At 33.0% G+C, this 16,010-nt stretch overlaps 3 protein-coding genes across 6 annotated transcripts in view; 2 read left to right on the forward strand and 1 right to left on the reverse strand.

The window, feature by feature from the left end:
* Positions 1 to 1,320, forward strand: part of LOC144839541 (uncharacterized) — a 78,144-nt gene extending 76,824 nt beyond the window's left edge. For both annotated transcript variants that reach the window (XM_078694952.1, XM_078694954.1), the window contains 3 exons: positions 253 to 387; positions 742 to 884; positions 1,023 to 1,320. In XM_078694952.1, the coding sequence (XP_078551078.1) occupies positions 253 to 387; positions 742 to 884; positions 1,023 to 1,181 (437 nt within the window). In that variant the 3' untranslated portion in view covers positions 1,182 to 1,320. The remainder of the gene's footprint in view (positions 1 to 252; positions 388 to 741; positions 885 to 1,022) is intronic.
* A 562-nt stretch (positions 1,321 to 1,882) lies between these two features.
* On the reverse strand, positions 1,883 to 9,133 carry LOC144839536 (N-acetylglucosamine-1-phosphotransferase subunit gamma-like). Of its 3 annotated transcripts, XM_078694946.1 has the most exons (12): positions 8,982 to 9,133; positions 8,504 to 8,561; positions 8,309 to 8,379; positions 7,968 to 8,022; positions 7,260 to 7,343; positions 7,055 to 7,148; positions 6,693 to 6,807; positions 6,482 to 6,564; positions 5,910 to 6,050; positions 5,421 to 5,487; positions 4,715 to 4,761; positions 1,883 to 3,250 (listed from the first exon to the last, which is right to left on the reverse strand). In XM_078694946.1, the coding sequence occupies exons 1-11, from the start codon at positions 9,049 to 9,051 to the stop codon at positions 4,724 to 4,726; spliced, it is 876 nt and encodes a 291-aa protein (XP_078551072.1). In that variant the 5' UTR covers positions 9,052 to 9,133; the 3' UTR covers positions 1,883 to 3,250; positions 4,715 to 4,723. The 3 variants fall into 3 exon arrangements, with proteins under 3 accessions (XP_078551072.1, XP_078551073.1, XP_078551070.1); XM_078694947.1 differs by lacking the exons at positions 4,715 to 4,761; positions 8,982 to 9,133 and adding an exon at positions 8,763 to 8,779 and having other exon boundaries at positions 8,504 to 8,554; XM_078694944.1 differs by lacking the exon at positions 4,715 to 4,761 and having other exon boundaries at positions 1,891 to 3,250.
* Positions 9,134 to 9,205: 72 nt separating this feature from the next.
* Positions 9,206 to 15,599, forward strand: LOC144839535 (N-alpha-acetyltransferase 60-like). Its single transcript, XM_078694943.1, has 6 exons — positions 9,206 to 9,336; positions 9,945 to 10,123; positions 10,509 to 10,638; positions 11,281 to 11,377; positions 11,567 to 11,801; positions 12,705 to 15,599. The coding sequence occupies exons 2-6, from the start codon at positions 9,996 to 9,998 to the stop codon at positions 13,027 to 13,029; spliced, it is 915 nt and encodes a 304-aa protein (XP_078551069.1). The 5' UTR covers positions 9,206 to 9,336; positions 9,945 to 9,995; the 3' UTR covers positions 13,030 to 15,599.
* Positions 15,600 to 16,010: the final 411 nt, after the last annotated feature.

Genomic DNA, 16,010 nt, shown 5'->3' on the forward strand with positions numbered 1-16,010 from the left:
AAAATGTGCCCATATATGGACATAATGATGTCATATCACTACCATATCTGGGAACACCACTACCATATATGGACATATCACACTTTTTTTTGTAAAACTAGTTTGATAGTGTAAACAGAACTTTACTATATGTTTTGGACCCCCCTAATCAATGCCTTGCATGTCACTGGGCATTTAAAAGTTTCGGATTAGCATTTTGGTGGAATTAAAAGACGACGACTGTATGTAGTAGTAATAATTTATACTTTTCAGAATCCAACAAACTCATTGGTAAGGGAAGCAGAAAGAAGGCGGCAACGGTCATCACTAAAGTATGCAATTTTGACAATTTACGAGCATATGAGTTTAGCCCGCCTAATATGAAGAAAGTTTGCGATTATTGGACTAGTAAGTGGACACATTTTTCTGTAGTAAAAATCTAAATTGTTTACATTGTGCAAGTGTAAGGAATATTGTGTAACGGTAGCCTATGCAACTCAATGCATGATACACTGAAAAAGATCTATTTCAAAGATTCTGAGCCTAAAGCTTGGTTCCCACTAGAGACGCAACGCAAGTACGTGACGCAACGTAAGTGATACGACCAATCACAAGTGATGGATTATTCGAACAATCGCTTGTTATAGGTCAACTTGCTTGCGTTGCGTCTACGTCCTTGCGTTGCTTCCAAGTTGAAACCAAGCTGTACTATTGACAACCAAATGACCATTTCTAATCATATAGAACACCTTTACATTTTAGGCGACTACAAGGATGAGCTTTTGGCTGTGCTATCTAAAGACACTGACGTCAACGAACAAGAGCTAGAACTTTGCTTTGAAGTAACTGATGCCTGTGTTGGGGTTGATAGATCTAACTTCCGTATCAATAAATATAAAGGACCGGTAAGTTTAAATAGACAACTATAAATAAAAGATCCGGTAGTTAATAAATATCACACCTGGTTTAAGTATTTTCTTTTCTTCAAACAAAATATTTTAAAAAGTGGTAACTGAGTTTGAAATAAATTTGTATATTTATAGAAGGCAAGAAAGGCACCGTCTATAGAAGAAAATGAGGAAAATGATATCAAGGATAAGAAAGAGAAAAAGGACAAAAAGAAAAAGAAAAATCCTCCTAAATCCAAAACTGCTAATACAGACAGGGCAGAAAAAGTGAAAAAGAATAAAGAAGAACTATAACATAAGCAACTTGATAATAATATTTAAAAAATAGTGATCTATTAATTTTAATGTTAACGATTTTTATCAATATAGTATGCCTACGTATGATAATGTGTAATAAAAATAGAATATTATAAAATCATTTTAATTTTAAAAATGTTATCCAATAAATTGTATTTAATACATTACTGTTTAATCGTTATTAATCGTTATTTTGTACGGCTGTAACTTTTTCGCGACAAACCGTCAATCATGGTGAAAAACGCGTTTACATCAACAAACGCGTTTCAAAGTCAATGATTACGACACTGCAGTAACTACAGTAATTGAATACAGTTAACGCGCAAAATCAATATTGCACAGTGCTAAGTGATGTCTACATTCTTTACATAAATTATTATAACACACCTGAGTGTAGACCCTATTCTTGCAATTTGATTGATAAATTAGGCATCACGTCTCATTTGGAATTAGCCCTATTTCATGGAAAAGTGATATCTAATGGTGATAATGAACGACTCAAGTGCACGTTCAGCTTTCTGTAAACATTTTGAGAATTTTTGCCACACGACGTTGTTCACCATCCAAATCATAAACATTAATTATTTGTATATGTCACAGAAAAGCAAACAGATTTCGATTTCGTAGCAAATTTCAAATTATATTATGTGTGGTGCAGGGTAACAAAAAATGAAAAGAACATCAAATTACATTTATTAATTAATTCAAAATATTTAATATTAGAAAAAACAACTTATACAAATACATAAATACCAATGTTTACAACATAATTAATGTACAATAATTTGGTACAATCTATCTTAAAAACTTGGAATATTAAATGAATATGAAATTAGTAATTGTTATGGTTAGTAAATCAACAAAACAAATTTAAATAAAAAATGTTTAAAAAAAGAAATGCTACTCTTACTATCTACTACTGTAAGAAAAGAAATTTACTGAAAAATATTTTCTCATATTATTAAGAGATTTAGTTACTGTACTACATTGATTAAAACCAATGATCACACAAAATCTTGATTTAGTTTGATTTTAAAATATAAATTAAATTCTCACAATTTTATTTCTAACAAAAATAAAATCAAGATTGTGTTTATGTAAATATTGTGTGTATGTTTATCAAGTGAAATCATTGCCACTTACTGCTAGAGTGAAGTAATTTGTCTTTGGCAATAAACATATAAAGCATATCAAGAAATATGTTCCAAAGTTTGCAAAGTGTGATTAACCACTTTACAAAATTCGAAAAGCTGTTGAAAACTAGTTTGTAGAACTAAAGCTGACAAACTAGTTTGCTGTTGTTCAAATAATATTTTTTAAAGTCATGCCTGATATATATCGACTGCGCTGTTTTGAGCAGATAATCAGAAAAGCTAGCTCCTCAAACTCCTTGCTGTTTATATGTGAGCAGTTGGAGTAGCTCACTGCGAACCGTGGGTGTAGATCAAAAACCAAACCTCTGAAAAACTCTTTCAAAATCATTTAGACTTTAAAATGTTTTCAACATTGAATTTAGGTGTGTAGATCACTGCAAGCAGTGGGAGTAGCTCACTGTAAGGTGTTTGCTAGTTGTGACCAGTGACCAGTTGAATAGTCCTATTGATTGATGAAGTTCTCAATTGCACAAAAGTTGAATTTAATTGCAAATGCAAATTTAAAGATGTATTGTCCCCCAAAAACATGAAGAATGAAGATTAATAAAATCAGACTTTGAATAGGCCATTTTGTAGTTTTAACAAATTTAATCACTTCCGTAGAAAAAAAAATGAAAAAATAATGTTTTAAGTTATAAAATTACAAAAACTGTTAAAATGGCATATTCAACAAAAAAATTATTTTTTTCAGGGGCCCAATACATCTTTAAGTCTCAGAAGAACGTTTGCTGAACTGAATTGTATGTTAAATAGTCCACCATCTTACAAAGAAGCTCTCATGCACTCTGAGACAGAGAGAAATCTCCAAATTCCAAAACCAATACTACTTGTGAGATCTTTCGTATCTTTACATGTCATAATTATCATAAGCAAAATCCTCTCTTTGCTGATCATCATGGTAGGATATTTGCCCTGAAACAAACAAACATTATTAACTCAAAATGTGATGCTAGTTGTGCAGTGCAAAGTGCAATTCAATCAGTTAATTTGTTTTCCATAAAAAAAATATATTAGTTTTAATCATAATTGGCAATCTCTTCTTCTTCTTCTATCTTACTTATTACAACGCTAAGATTAGAGTCAGGCAATCTAATATAATAATATTTCTCTTCAGATTAATCAACATCAATATTGTAATTATTATTATTATCAACATCATTATATCATCATTACTACCACACTTATTAATTTGTCATGCAGATTACAGAACTGTTTCTATTTTACTGTACATAATCACACACATTTATTTACACTTAAAAAATAATAAAGTAATTTCCAGTATACAAATTGTTATATAGTTAATGTTAGTAATGAAATGAAGTTGAATTAGTTAAATAAATAAACATGAATATGTCTTATATTATTCAATAATAAGAAAGTATGATTATAAATACATGAGGTGTTATAGTTATATGAAAGGCACATGCTACCTTTATACAGACACAATACAAATAGACCCATGGGGTCTTAGGACAGGGAGTTAGTCCATTTCATTCTACTCCATTATCTTCTTTTGTACCTTCTTTCTCTTATTTTTTTTGCATGTCTATTTCCTATTTTATATTTTTCAATAAAAAAAAAGTACTGTGGTTATAATATAAGAGGTGTTATAGCTGCAGATATGGAAGGTACATGCTACCTGTATACAGACACAGCACAAAAGATATTGGGACAGGGAGCCAGTCCATTCTATTCTTTCATAGCTTTTCCTACTCTCTTTACTGTATTTTAGGCTTTTGCATCTATTTTCCTATATGTATGCTAATATATAAGTTATTTGAACCTTCCACTGGAGTCATTTAACTTGCTTAGAGGGTCTTTCACATGTGTTCCGGCACGGTTCTCGTTTGGCACTGTCAAATCAAGTTTTCACGATGCTCCACTCGAAGCCGCGTGAAAACAAAACATTGATGTTCAATTTGATTTGCTGGTGCCGGACCGGTATCATGCCAGAACAGGTGTGAAAGACCATTTGGAGGAGGTTAATAACTAGTGGGAACCATGACTTCACAAATCATACTTGGCAAGATATTTCAATATACTAGTGTGAATGACACATTCATGATTTAGATGTTTAGAAATTCATGCAAATGAATGTGATGCATGCAGATAGTATTATATCACACACTTAGGCCAAGTTCTTATTACTACAAACATATTTGACAAAAGTAATGCATTGATATGGACATCTTAGTGTTCATCAATATGTACAAAGGTGAAGAGATATTTAACCAACTGTTGTTGGAAGTGATTGACACACATAGCTTCAATCTTATTAATCAATAAAAGCATCACGTTGAGAGTTACTTTTGTCAAATAGAAATGCATAATGTGAACAGGCTTTTATGACCTTTGACATGTATAATGGAGATTTACCAATCAGATTCAAGGTAACTTGTTTGAAGTAACTGCTGTAGAATTGTCTAGAAAGCATAGAGAATTATTGAAGAGAAACCAGAATGTGCAAAAATCAAGACTAAAGTCCATCTCCTCAAAGCCAAGCACCTTTTAAAGACCTTTTTGAAAAATCTCAAAATCATTTAGACTTTAAAATGTTTTCAAATATTGTATTTAGGTGTGTGATTTTTGGAGAGCTGACTGTACTACAGTAATGGAAATGAAAAACAAAGTGCGTCTCTGTTTTTTTAAATGAACTCATTATATTGTTGGCCATAATTATTTGCAATACAATGTATGGAAGTGATACTGAACAACAACTGTACACAAAAAACACATTACATAATACACATAGATAAAAAGTATTTAAAAAAATTGATTTTGAATAATGCTTAATAGAAGAAACTAATACTAGTGCATGATGGGATAGATTGCATGACATAATGATCTTATGTTCAAGCTCATAGAAAGCTTGTTTTAAAATTTAAATGTACAATCTTTTGGACTTTAAATTAAATCTATTTCAGAACACAAGTTATAGAGGTCATTCTGGGAGAAGTTATTGTCAGTTGACCTTCCAGGAAGTGATGTCATATAATTTGGAAGCAAGAGAAGAGAATGTTAAGGGCATTTTGGGAATTCTGTAAACTGACTAAAATGGAAAATGATGGAAATGCTTTCTTACCGTAAACATTATTTTTCGATAATAGACCTTGAAGTCTCTCAATTTCTGCTTCTAGTTTTTTATGTGCCTGTTAGAAACAAATGTAGCAACTTTAAATACACTACACTATGTATCAAACTAGTTTATCAAAAAAAGTGTAATGCACCAAATATGGTAGTGATATGATGTCATCATATCAATTTATGGGCACATCACATTTTTTTGTCACATAAAGTTTGAATGCACCACAATTACAAAAACAACATACAGTAAGCAATAGGCCTGATATTGGACAATAATCAATAAACAATCAATCAAATCTTACATAATAAAACAATATTTTATTATCATATTCAATTCAATAAAACTTTATTATCCCAAACACCGGAGGAAATTCATTAAGATTTAGATAATAATTTTACATAGAAGATTAGATAATAATTCAACATAAAAATTAAACTTAAATGTAATCAACAACAAATCTATAGTAACTATATGAGAAGAACATACCTCACTACAAGATTCTAGTGTTGAAAATTGGCTGGCAGGGTTCTCCTTTTTCTCATTCTCTATTTTAAGTGACTCATGCAACTTTTCATCCATTATATAACCTGCAGCCTTGAAAATAGCATTTAGTCTTTTTTGGTAGCCCTAAAAATAGAACAATATATGTGTAATCATAGATATACTATACTATAATATCTCTATGGTGTAATAGAAAAAATACATATATAGATAGTGGGGTATTAAATGCGTTAACAATTTAATGGAAGGTAATTCATCATCAAAGTATCAAGGATATTTGACCTGAAACTACTACCTGTATGCAATGAATATTATTGACAATCAGTTCTAAGTTAAAGTACTGTACATACACAATATTAAACAATATTTTGTTTAAAGCTCTGTCTAAACTATCAAACTAGTGTGAAAAAAAGTGTGATGTGCTCAAATATGTTAGTGATATGATATCATCATGTCCATATTTGAACACATCATATAATAATTTTTTATCACATAATGTTTGATAGTGTAAACCGAGCTTTAGCATTTGAGTGTATGTTATGGTAGCAATACTGTACCTGTTGAGTGATCTCCTCTTCAAGCAATTGTCCTTCTAACTCGTTCCATTTGTTCCTTAATTCCACAGATAATGTTGGATACACTAAAAAAAATGATGAAGACATTACTGACTTACTGTATGAAATACTGTCATATCATATATACTGGATCGGGGATAAGAAATAAAAAGAGTACAAAAAAAGGGGAAAAAGCAAGTTCAATTATACACACCTAGGAGAGAATGATTATGGCACACTAAAGGTGTCTTAAATTCCATCTGATACTTGCAAGTGACTGGTTCGCTCACAGCTGTTACCTCATTTTTTGTGCCACAAAGCAGCCTCACCTGAAGAAAAAGACAGAATGTAAGTAATCGGTATGTTCCACTATCTGATAATAGGGAGCTTTTGATTTGGGACGACCTATGACCTAACTAGATCATGTCAATTAATTGTGCAAATGCAAGGAAATTGCGATCTAGTTTGTTCCTTGGTCGCAAATCAAAATATCCATATTATGGGACAAGCGAACCTATTGTGTTTAATGAGATAAAGACTATCAAAAGGTAGGACCAGATCAAATGTCATTCTTACCGTAACCTCTCGCCCCTTGTCACCACAAACATCCCCTTCCTTCATCCTAAGCGCATAGAATGTGTTGTTATGTATCTCCCATTCTTGCCATATTCTATCAAATATAAAAGGTTGAAAATTGAGTTAAATAACATAAACAAAAAAATTTTGGAGCAGTGACTGTGACGGGTTATATGCTATGTTTTTAAGTTAAAACTTAACTTACCCTAGAATACCACTGTAAGGATTCCAACGCATACTTTGCTCATGTTGTGTGACATTTTGAAAGGGGCAAAATTCATATTTATACCTTAAAATAAAAAAAGATAAATAATAAATAATAAATTAAACCATTGAGAAATTATTATCCAAAAAATAATTCATTCAATGCTCTTTTCTTGATCATCATATAAAACATACCAGCATTTACACAATGAGTGACCATGCATCCTTGTCAACATATTTGACCTAAAGATTAAAATGTTATTGCTATACAAACAAGGGCAATGTCCTTGTTTAAATTTAGTCCTAATAATTGAATTTTCTCATCCGATGGAAGAAAATATGAAATGTACTACTACATACTAAAATGTGTAGCATAAATATTGATATTTCTTATGTTCTCTAGGATAATTCATAATGAAAGTGAAAACATTATATTCACTGTTTTATGTTAATATTCAAATGATAGTACCAGAAATAACATTACAAACTCGTAATAGACCTTTGATCTTATGTCTGGCTGCGACAAATACCAACAGTACTGTACTATGTACTTATACTCTGTGGCGTGCAGTGTCTGTTAAGGGGTGTGGAACTGATTGTGTCGCAGCCACAGATAAATCCTTTGATCTCTGGAACTCAGTTAGCTTGTTAGATTGCCTTGGTACTTAAACTTAAACAAAAATAAGATGAATCAAAGCAAGTAACTTACGATGATTGCACAAGACTAAAACATCTGCCCATTAGCCGTCTAAGATGAGGTGGACCTATTAGTAGGAAAAATGTTGATCATGTTTCATATGAACAGTTTAATTGCAAAAATAGATCAATTAGAAAAAAATCACCATTCTTTAGAATAGTAACATTGAGTTATGGTTTTCTTGTAGATATTGTAATAGTAGATTGTAATAATTGTTTTATTTGTCAGATTTTGGTTGACAAACTACCATAATGTTTATCATCTGTTTTTTCTTGCTTTTTATATCTTGTTTTGTATTATACTTTGCAGAACTTTGAATAAATAAAGTTAAGAAATCAATTATTTGAACTTACCTGTAAAATTAGCTGGTTTTATTCTAGGTTTTAATGAATTGTCAGAATTGTCATCTATATTCTGGTTATATCTAAAAATGAAAAACACATTTTTTGAAAGGTTGTGTGATGTGTTGGACAAGGAAATTGGGTTTTTGACCTTTAAAAAAAACAGCCACTTGCAAACTAGCTCTTCAGTCACCTATCCATACTTACCCATAATTTGATGGTTCCTGAACAAGTCTCATTTTGACCCTCTCGCTTCTACTTGTACCTACAAAATGTGAAAACAAATGATATATGATTTGTTAATGTCACTCATCAGACATGGTGATGCACACAATTTTGACAAATAAATAATATTGAAAAATTATTAAAATAAAAAATATAATAAAAATAGTTGTTTACTATTATCTCCATAAACGTTTGTCTGTTTGTGCCACCTGTCCTAACGTTCTAAGCATACTAGGCCTACACCTACCTCCCATACATTCCCTAAGCTAGGCCAGAGAGACCTGAACAGTGTGACAGACTCAAACATTATTAATTAGGCCTAGGCCTACCCCTCTTCTATCTGCCCTGTCTAGAGTAGTAGTAGAGTAGTCAGGCTAGGCCTAGGCCTAGGTAGGGCCTAGCTAGTTCTGGCTTTATTTTCATCTAAATATTACACTTTCTGTAAAAACAAATACACTACCTATGGCTAAAATAATTGTAAAAATGGTTCCTATTAAAATAAACTCTCGTGCTTTTGTTAAAGTGTTCATTTTGTTTATTTTTAAATATATAAATATTAAGCCTAGAAAAACAACAATAATCGAGAGAGCAGCTGCTGCCACCACCGTTCACCAAAACTGTACCAAATGTACAACCACCGCCGATAGATGGCTCACTTACTTGTTTTTATGATGAAGAACCTCTATCTCTCCGCGGTCGGTCGTCGATGTCTCTTAATGAATACGTTGATGTTTTTGTTGGCTACCTGGCCTAGGTTTTTTAAAGTTTAAATGCTGTATTCATACATTTTTTTAAACAAGTTTATTAATTATCAAGTAAGATCATAAGTGTAGTTATTTTCATTATTGTATATAATGTGTAAAGACAATACACAAGCTAGGCCTAGAGAATGTGTGGTAGCAGTCCAAAACAAACAATAAAGGCCAGCTAACTACACTACACTAAAAAATAATTTCTAGGCCTACTACTACTAGGCATAGCCTTACTGCAATAGTGGTTGGGTGTCTGAGGTGGTGGTGTGGAGGAAATTAATGCCACTGTACCCTTGAGCTAGGCCTAGCTAGTTATACAGTACATGAAGAGTAGGACTGGTTTACAATACGATAGTATTTATAGTCATTTAAAACAAGGTACAAATGATAGGTAGGACAGCTTGGTTGATTTAGATTTGATATACTTTACATACAATAGGCCTATACAAATATATAAAGAAAACAAAAAAACAACAGAGATCTAAAACAAACTTGCTAAATAAATACATGAATAAAATTATAAACAAATGATTGACGGCAAATAGATGATGTTATGCATGATTTGAACGAATTGCGCAAGGATTTTCTTGTTTGTGTTATTGATAATTTCAAATGGTTTATTACAGTAATAAATATTTAATAACTACAATACAGTATTCTATTTTCCACAGGCTTGATGACTGTATCGATAAATGGGTGAAGAACTCTGACAAGTCATCTGCATGTGTACACGCACTAAGACAGACTATCGCGGAAGGACAGAGGTTAAACATGAATTAAAATTACGCTTTCTTTCCCACGATGACTTAGATGAAGTGAAGAAACTTTGTTCCGAGTGGTTTCCCGTAGAGTAAGTTGAAGCTGTACCTTCGCTTTATGACAAATTCATTTTAAGTCAATGGTTATCCATGGGAATGTGTTGGTAACTTGTTTCTACTGGTCGTAATCTCATAATCATGCAGTGGGTTTCTTTTTTTTATCATGTCCTGCTATACAGCACTACGATTAGGAAGCTTCGGCGCTTTCATCTGGACCTAAAAACTATGAAACCTGTGTTGAGGTGAGAAGCGAAGAAACGCGTTCCCAATATCCCTGCATGCGCAAAATGAACTGACATGTCATAGATCGGGTCGTCGCAAATCAAAACTTACATAATATCTACCTCTGATATTATATTTCTCGCCTTTTGAAATTGTTATAAATTAACCATTGAATTATATTGATTCCGTTTATAGATATCCTGACACTTGGTATAAAGACATCACAAGCGATAAAAGATTTTTTTCACTAGCTGCTGTTCTAGAGAACAGGATTGTTGGTCTCATTGTGGCCGAGGTGAAGACCAGAGCAAGATGTCACAGAGAAGTAAGTGTACTGACTGAGCAATCAATCTGTGGCCGTATTCACCATTCACACTTGGGCTAAGGGAAACACTTACCATTATAGATGTATTATTGTCTTTTATGCCAAGCAAACCAAATTTCTGTTTTAAAGTGGACCAATACAATTTCTTGAATCTTGTCCCTCTTGTGTTAAATATGCCATTTTAATGTCACATAATAATTATCACTTTGAACAAAAATTGAATCGAAAACAAATGTAGTTACCTGAAAAACTGTAATTTAAAGCAAAAAAATAGTCAAATTGGGTACCAGCCAATGGATTTTTGGTGGAATTTATTTTGTCATTTTATAAGTGAAAACATTATTTTTTGGGGTTTTTTTCTACAAAAGTGATTAACTTTATTAAAACTACAAAATAACCTATTCAAAGTCTTATTTAAATAATCTTTATTTTTCATGTTTTTGGGGGACAATACATCTTTAAGTGTGATTGGTGAATACGTTGCCAAAATAATGCTTTTTACTAGCCCCACTGTATAAGCTATTTGAAAACACGAGTTACAGACCCATTTAACAAACACTACTCATTTTAAAGTCACATTGTTTTGACAACATTTATAATGTGAATTAATGGTGTAACAATATATAATATTTTATCTTTTAGGACATTAATATCCTGTCGGCTACCTTTCCCAGTTCTACTCAAGTGACATATATACTGAGTCTTGGTGTCGTTAAAGAATACAGACGAAGAGGAATAGGTATTGGAAATAGAATAATCCCACTGTATAATCAGAATTTCTGATAGCTTAAATACTAGAACTTCTAAAGTTATGACCAGCAACTTACAATTCATTTTTATTTGGAGCCAATTACTCTTAAAAATGAAATATATTTTAATTGTATCAAAAGAAACCAATTTAAGTACACTTTTTTTTTTTCAAATGCAGCTTCTGCGTTGCTTACTAACCTACTCTCGCATCTTAGTACGAGTGAGCGCTCAACTGTAAAGGCCACGTACCTACATGTGCTTGCATCAAATACAACAGCGATTCGTTTCTATGAGCGTCACAACTTTCGACGGCATGAGTATCTTCCCAATTACTATGCCATTAAAGGATTGGCGAAAGATGGATTTTCATATGTGTTGTATATTAATGGAGGACAGCCACCATGGAGTTTTATATATCCTTTAATTCATATATTTCTTGTAATTAAGTTTTATTATTTAGATTATGGTAATAAATGGTAAATAAACGGATAGTACAGTTACTGAACAGGCTGTTCCAATACTGGACACCATTGGGCTGTCTCAATATTGGACACCATTGGGCTGTCTCAATACTGGACACCATTGGGCTGTTCCAATACTGGACACCATTGGGCTGTTCCAATATTGGACACCATTGGGCTGTTCCATTACTGGACACCATTGGGCTGTTCCAATACTGGACACCATTGGGTTGTCTTAATACTGGACACCATTGGGCTGTCTCAATACTGGACACCATTGGGCTGTCTCAATACTGGACACCATTGGGCTGTCTTAATACTGGACACCATTGGGCTGTTGCAATATCTAGACACACTATGGACTGTTCCAATACTGGACACCATTGTGCTGTTCCAATACTGGACACCCTTGGACTGTTTCAATACTGGACACCATTGGGCTGTTCCATTACTGGACACCATTGGGCTGTTCCAATACTGGACACACTATGGACTGTTCCAATATCTTGACACACTATGGAATGTTCCAATATCTGGACACACTATGGACTGTTCCAATACTGGACACCACTGGGCTGTCCCAATACTATACACCATTGTGCAATCTGGACACACTATGCGCCCTCCCAATATTTGGACACACTATGGGCTGTCCCAATACTGGATAGCCTTTGTCTGAGTTGTATGTACAGTACTGGTATGCAAAGGTTAGGCCCGACAATACTAATCTTTTTGATTTGTAGTGATGGATGATAGTGGTGTCATAACTTAATATGTGACCTTTGACATAGCCTATGGCCTCAACACAATGTATTTACACACAATGTAATCAATATTTTCCTTAGCACTTTGAACAGATTATATGAAGCAGTTTGGCTCTTACCTAGCTAGGATCCAACCATGCACATTTCCACAGGCTGTAGCCAGACACACAAGAAACTTTTTCACGAATCGGCGAAGCTGGCTTCCGAGCCTTCCAAGTGTAAACTTACCGAACATGAACTTGCCAAATGTGAACATTATATCAAGAATACGAGGACAAAATGGTTCGTCAGCAGTGCAATCTCCGTCCGTGCAAGCTGCGTCTTCTTCGTCTGCATCCTCTGAGGGCGCCTCTTCAACATCGTCCGCAAATTGCTTTACCTCTAATCAGATTCATCCATTGTCCTCTGGACAGTGACTTGTTGAATGGAATACTTGGGAGTGCCTCCATGCTTAAGTACTGTAGTTAACATATGCAAATTTGACGAGAAGATAAATACTTTTTCATAAGTATTTTACGGTCAACTCTCCAGAAACTCTAACAATACAGAATATGCCTAAACGTCGAAAATATACTCGCCATTTAAGAAATCACACCAGACAATTTGTGCAGGCAAAGTTGACTAGAGCCTGTGATGGTTGATGTGGCGCTGGACGCCTGGTTTTGTGATGCAAGTATATTTCAGTATGTCAAATGTTGAACATAGGCTGGTGAAACTTGCTAGCGAATACTGTAATTTTAAGTGAATTTTTACTAGTGTGGAAATGCACACAAATATCAACTCTTATTCCGAAAACTTTGTTTATTATCAGTTAGGCTCATCTAAAACAAAGGTCTGTAGTTTGTGGATGCATACAATATTTTTGTAGACAGGGATGTGGTTCTGTAAAAAGGGGATGGCAACTGTACTGAGGTTAAAACATAAAATGGAAAGATGTGGAAAGGACACTTGTAAGCTAGGATTAGGACTACCAAGAATCAAATGGCCTGTAACGCACACTATCCTAATTTCAACAGTACTCTTCTATTCTGCATTTGAGATAAAGCACTTAATCTAATCTTTAGCTGAACCTGGAATAGATTAGTTTTGCCTACCTCAAACAATTGAAGATTACAGAATTGAAGTCCTAGACAATGCAGATGTCCAAACGCAAAATATGTGAAGCCTACTGTAACCCAACAGGCCTAACGAAAATTATGTGTACCTCGGAGAAGAAAGTAACGTCTTTGTACAGCATGAATATTTTATTAGCGTTAGTTTTTATTTTACTAAAAAAATTCTTATCCTTATCTAATCTATATTATTCTACTAATATGTTATGTATATATTATATAAAATAATTTAACAAAAAAACAGTTTCTTTTAAAAGATTTTACTGATGTTAAAACTGGACATTTTTATTACGGTTCAGTTGCAGTGGGAAATTTAAATGGTATTTTATGTACATGAAGAGTGTAGGTATTTGTTACAGGAACAAATGGCTGAAGTTTATGCAGAAAAGTTAAAATAAATAGGTGCACTAGTTTTAATATCAAAATACTAATACTGTATACTAAACAATATGATGATTATATATTTTTATTTGCAGTGGGTGTAAGTGTATACTATTGGTATACAGTGGAACCCCTCCTTTGAGACACTCCTGTTAAGGGGACAATTTTTTGGGTCTCAATTGGGCCTTAATAGAGGTTATATTGTCCATGTAGTATAATAGAAATATGGCCTGACTTCCATTATTATGAATTCTCTACACTTTACATGAAGCTGTTGGTTTCATAACAGTTAAAAATAGAGGTCCTAAAAGTAATGTTAGTTTAACAGTAAGTTATAAAGTGAAGACTTTTAGATATAAAAAGGTCAGTCTGGTATTTACAAATTAATATCACAAATGTTACTTACAATAGAACACCTATCAAAGGGACATTTTTTCGACCCAACAAACTTAAAGGTGTCCCCTCAATAGGGGGTGTCCCAAAAGAGGGGTAGTAGTTTGGAAACAAATGAATGTACCTAATTATTTATGGTACCTACACTGTAAACAGGTATAAGTAAGTTGGTGACGATTGTGGATATGCACTGTATGCTAGATTAAGATTGGTGTATGTATCCACCCAGATTATCTGATACACAACATAATACTAATATACAATGTTCTACCATACTACATGCATCTGTAGCCCATTTGTGCACATGGTGGATTAAGTTGAACTAGTTATTATAGCAGCTGTGTCTGAACGTAGGAAATAGTATGTAAATGCACACCTTGAAATATGTTGACTTCATATTCCCAAAGTGAATTTGTTACATTTTACAAGGCCAAAGAAATATTGGTTGAACATTTTACAGAAGAGTAAAACAGACCAAGCATATTAAATACATGTACCATGCTTAACCAATCAATTGTGATAGCCTAGCCAATTCTCTGTACTGTACCATGCTTAACCAATCAATTGTGATAGCCTAGCCAATTCTCTGTAGTGTATCTATGATTTGTACAGTTCCATACTGTAGGTAAATTCTGTGATACAATAACATATGATGTATCACATATAATCCCTGAAGAAAAGTATAATTACTTTGGAGGATCTCAAATGTCAAGTATTCTTTATTTATCCAAATTGATTCAAGTAATAAGATTTGTCATTTTTACTATCTTTTGTATATAGAGGTTGGATTTTCCTTGGTTTATAAATTATTAGTAATATACAGTACAGTAGTATCAAGCACAAGATCTACATGGTAGATTTTAGATTTCTAGGCTTGCATCCATATTACATTTCAGAGGTCCAACTCCTCTTGGTTAGTTGAAACAGTGAATGAACTTGTATATTAAATTGATTTACAATACAATCCTTAAAAACAAATCTAAGCTCCATTCTTTGTAATATTTCTATCAGTAATATTCCATTGCAGTGGACATGTTAGTTAATATTGTACAGTTTTTAGATTTAAAAATGCAATAAATTATTGTTTATGTGATAATAGACTACAGTTTTCATTTTTTATTGTGTGAATGGACAGATGTAAATTCACCCGTCTACAATGGAGTATCTCATACAAGTATGCGTATTTAATAGATGGTTTGTGGCCTTCACCAGTAATGTAAACCTTAAATTTAGCATATATCCGAGTGGCTCATAATGGCAGCCATGTTGTGGACAATCTAGCAGTGTTTATATCTCCTGTGTACAATGGATTTACCAGAAAAATCTCTCTACATACGGTACATGCTGTTGGTTTATGAACAAGTTCAACAAAACATGATAGGTGTAGAATATATGAAGTAAATAACATGGTTTAGAACCAGGATACAACATGGAATTTGTGTAAAGTAATTTGAAAGCTTTTTTGGAACAAAATTGTTCACACTACAGTATGATATAAAAACAACAAAGAA

This window comes from Antedon bifida, chromosome 4, assembly GCF_963402885.1.
Source record: "Antedon bifida chromosome 4, ecAntBifi1.1, whole genome shotgun sequence".
NCBI classification, from domain to species: domain Eukaryota; kingdom Metazoa; phylum Echinodermata; class Crinoidea; order Comatulida; family Antedonidae; genus Antedon; species Antedon bifida.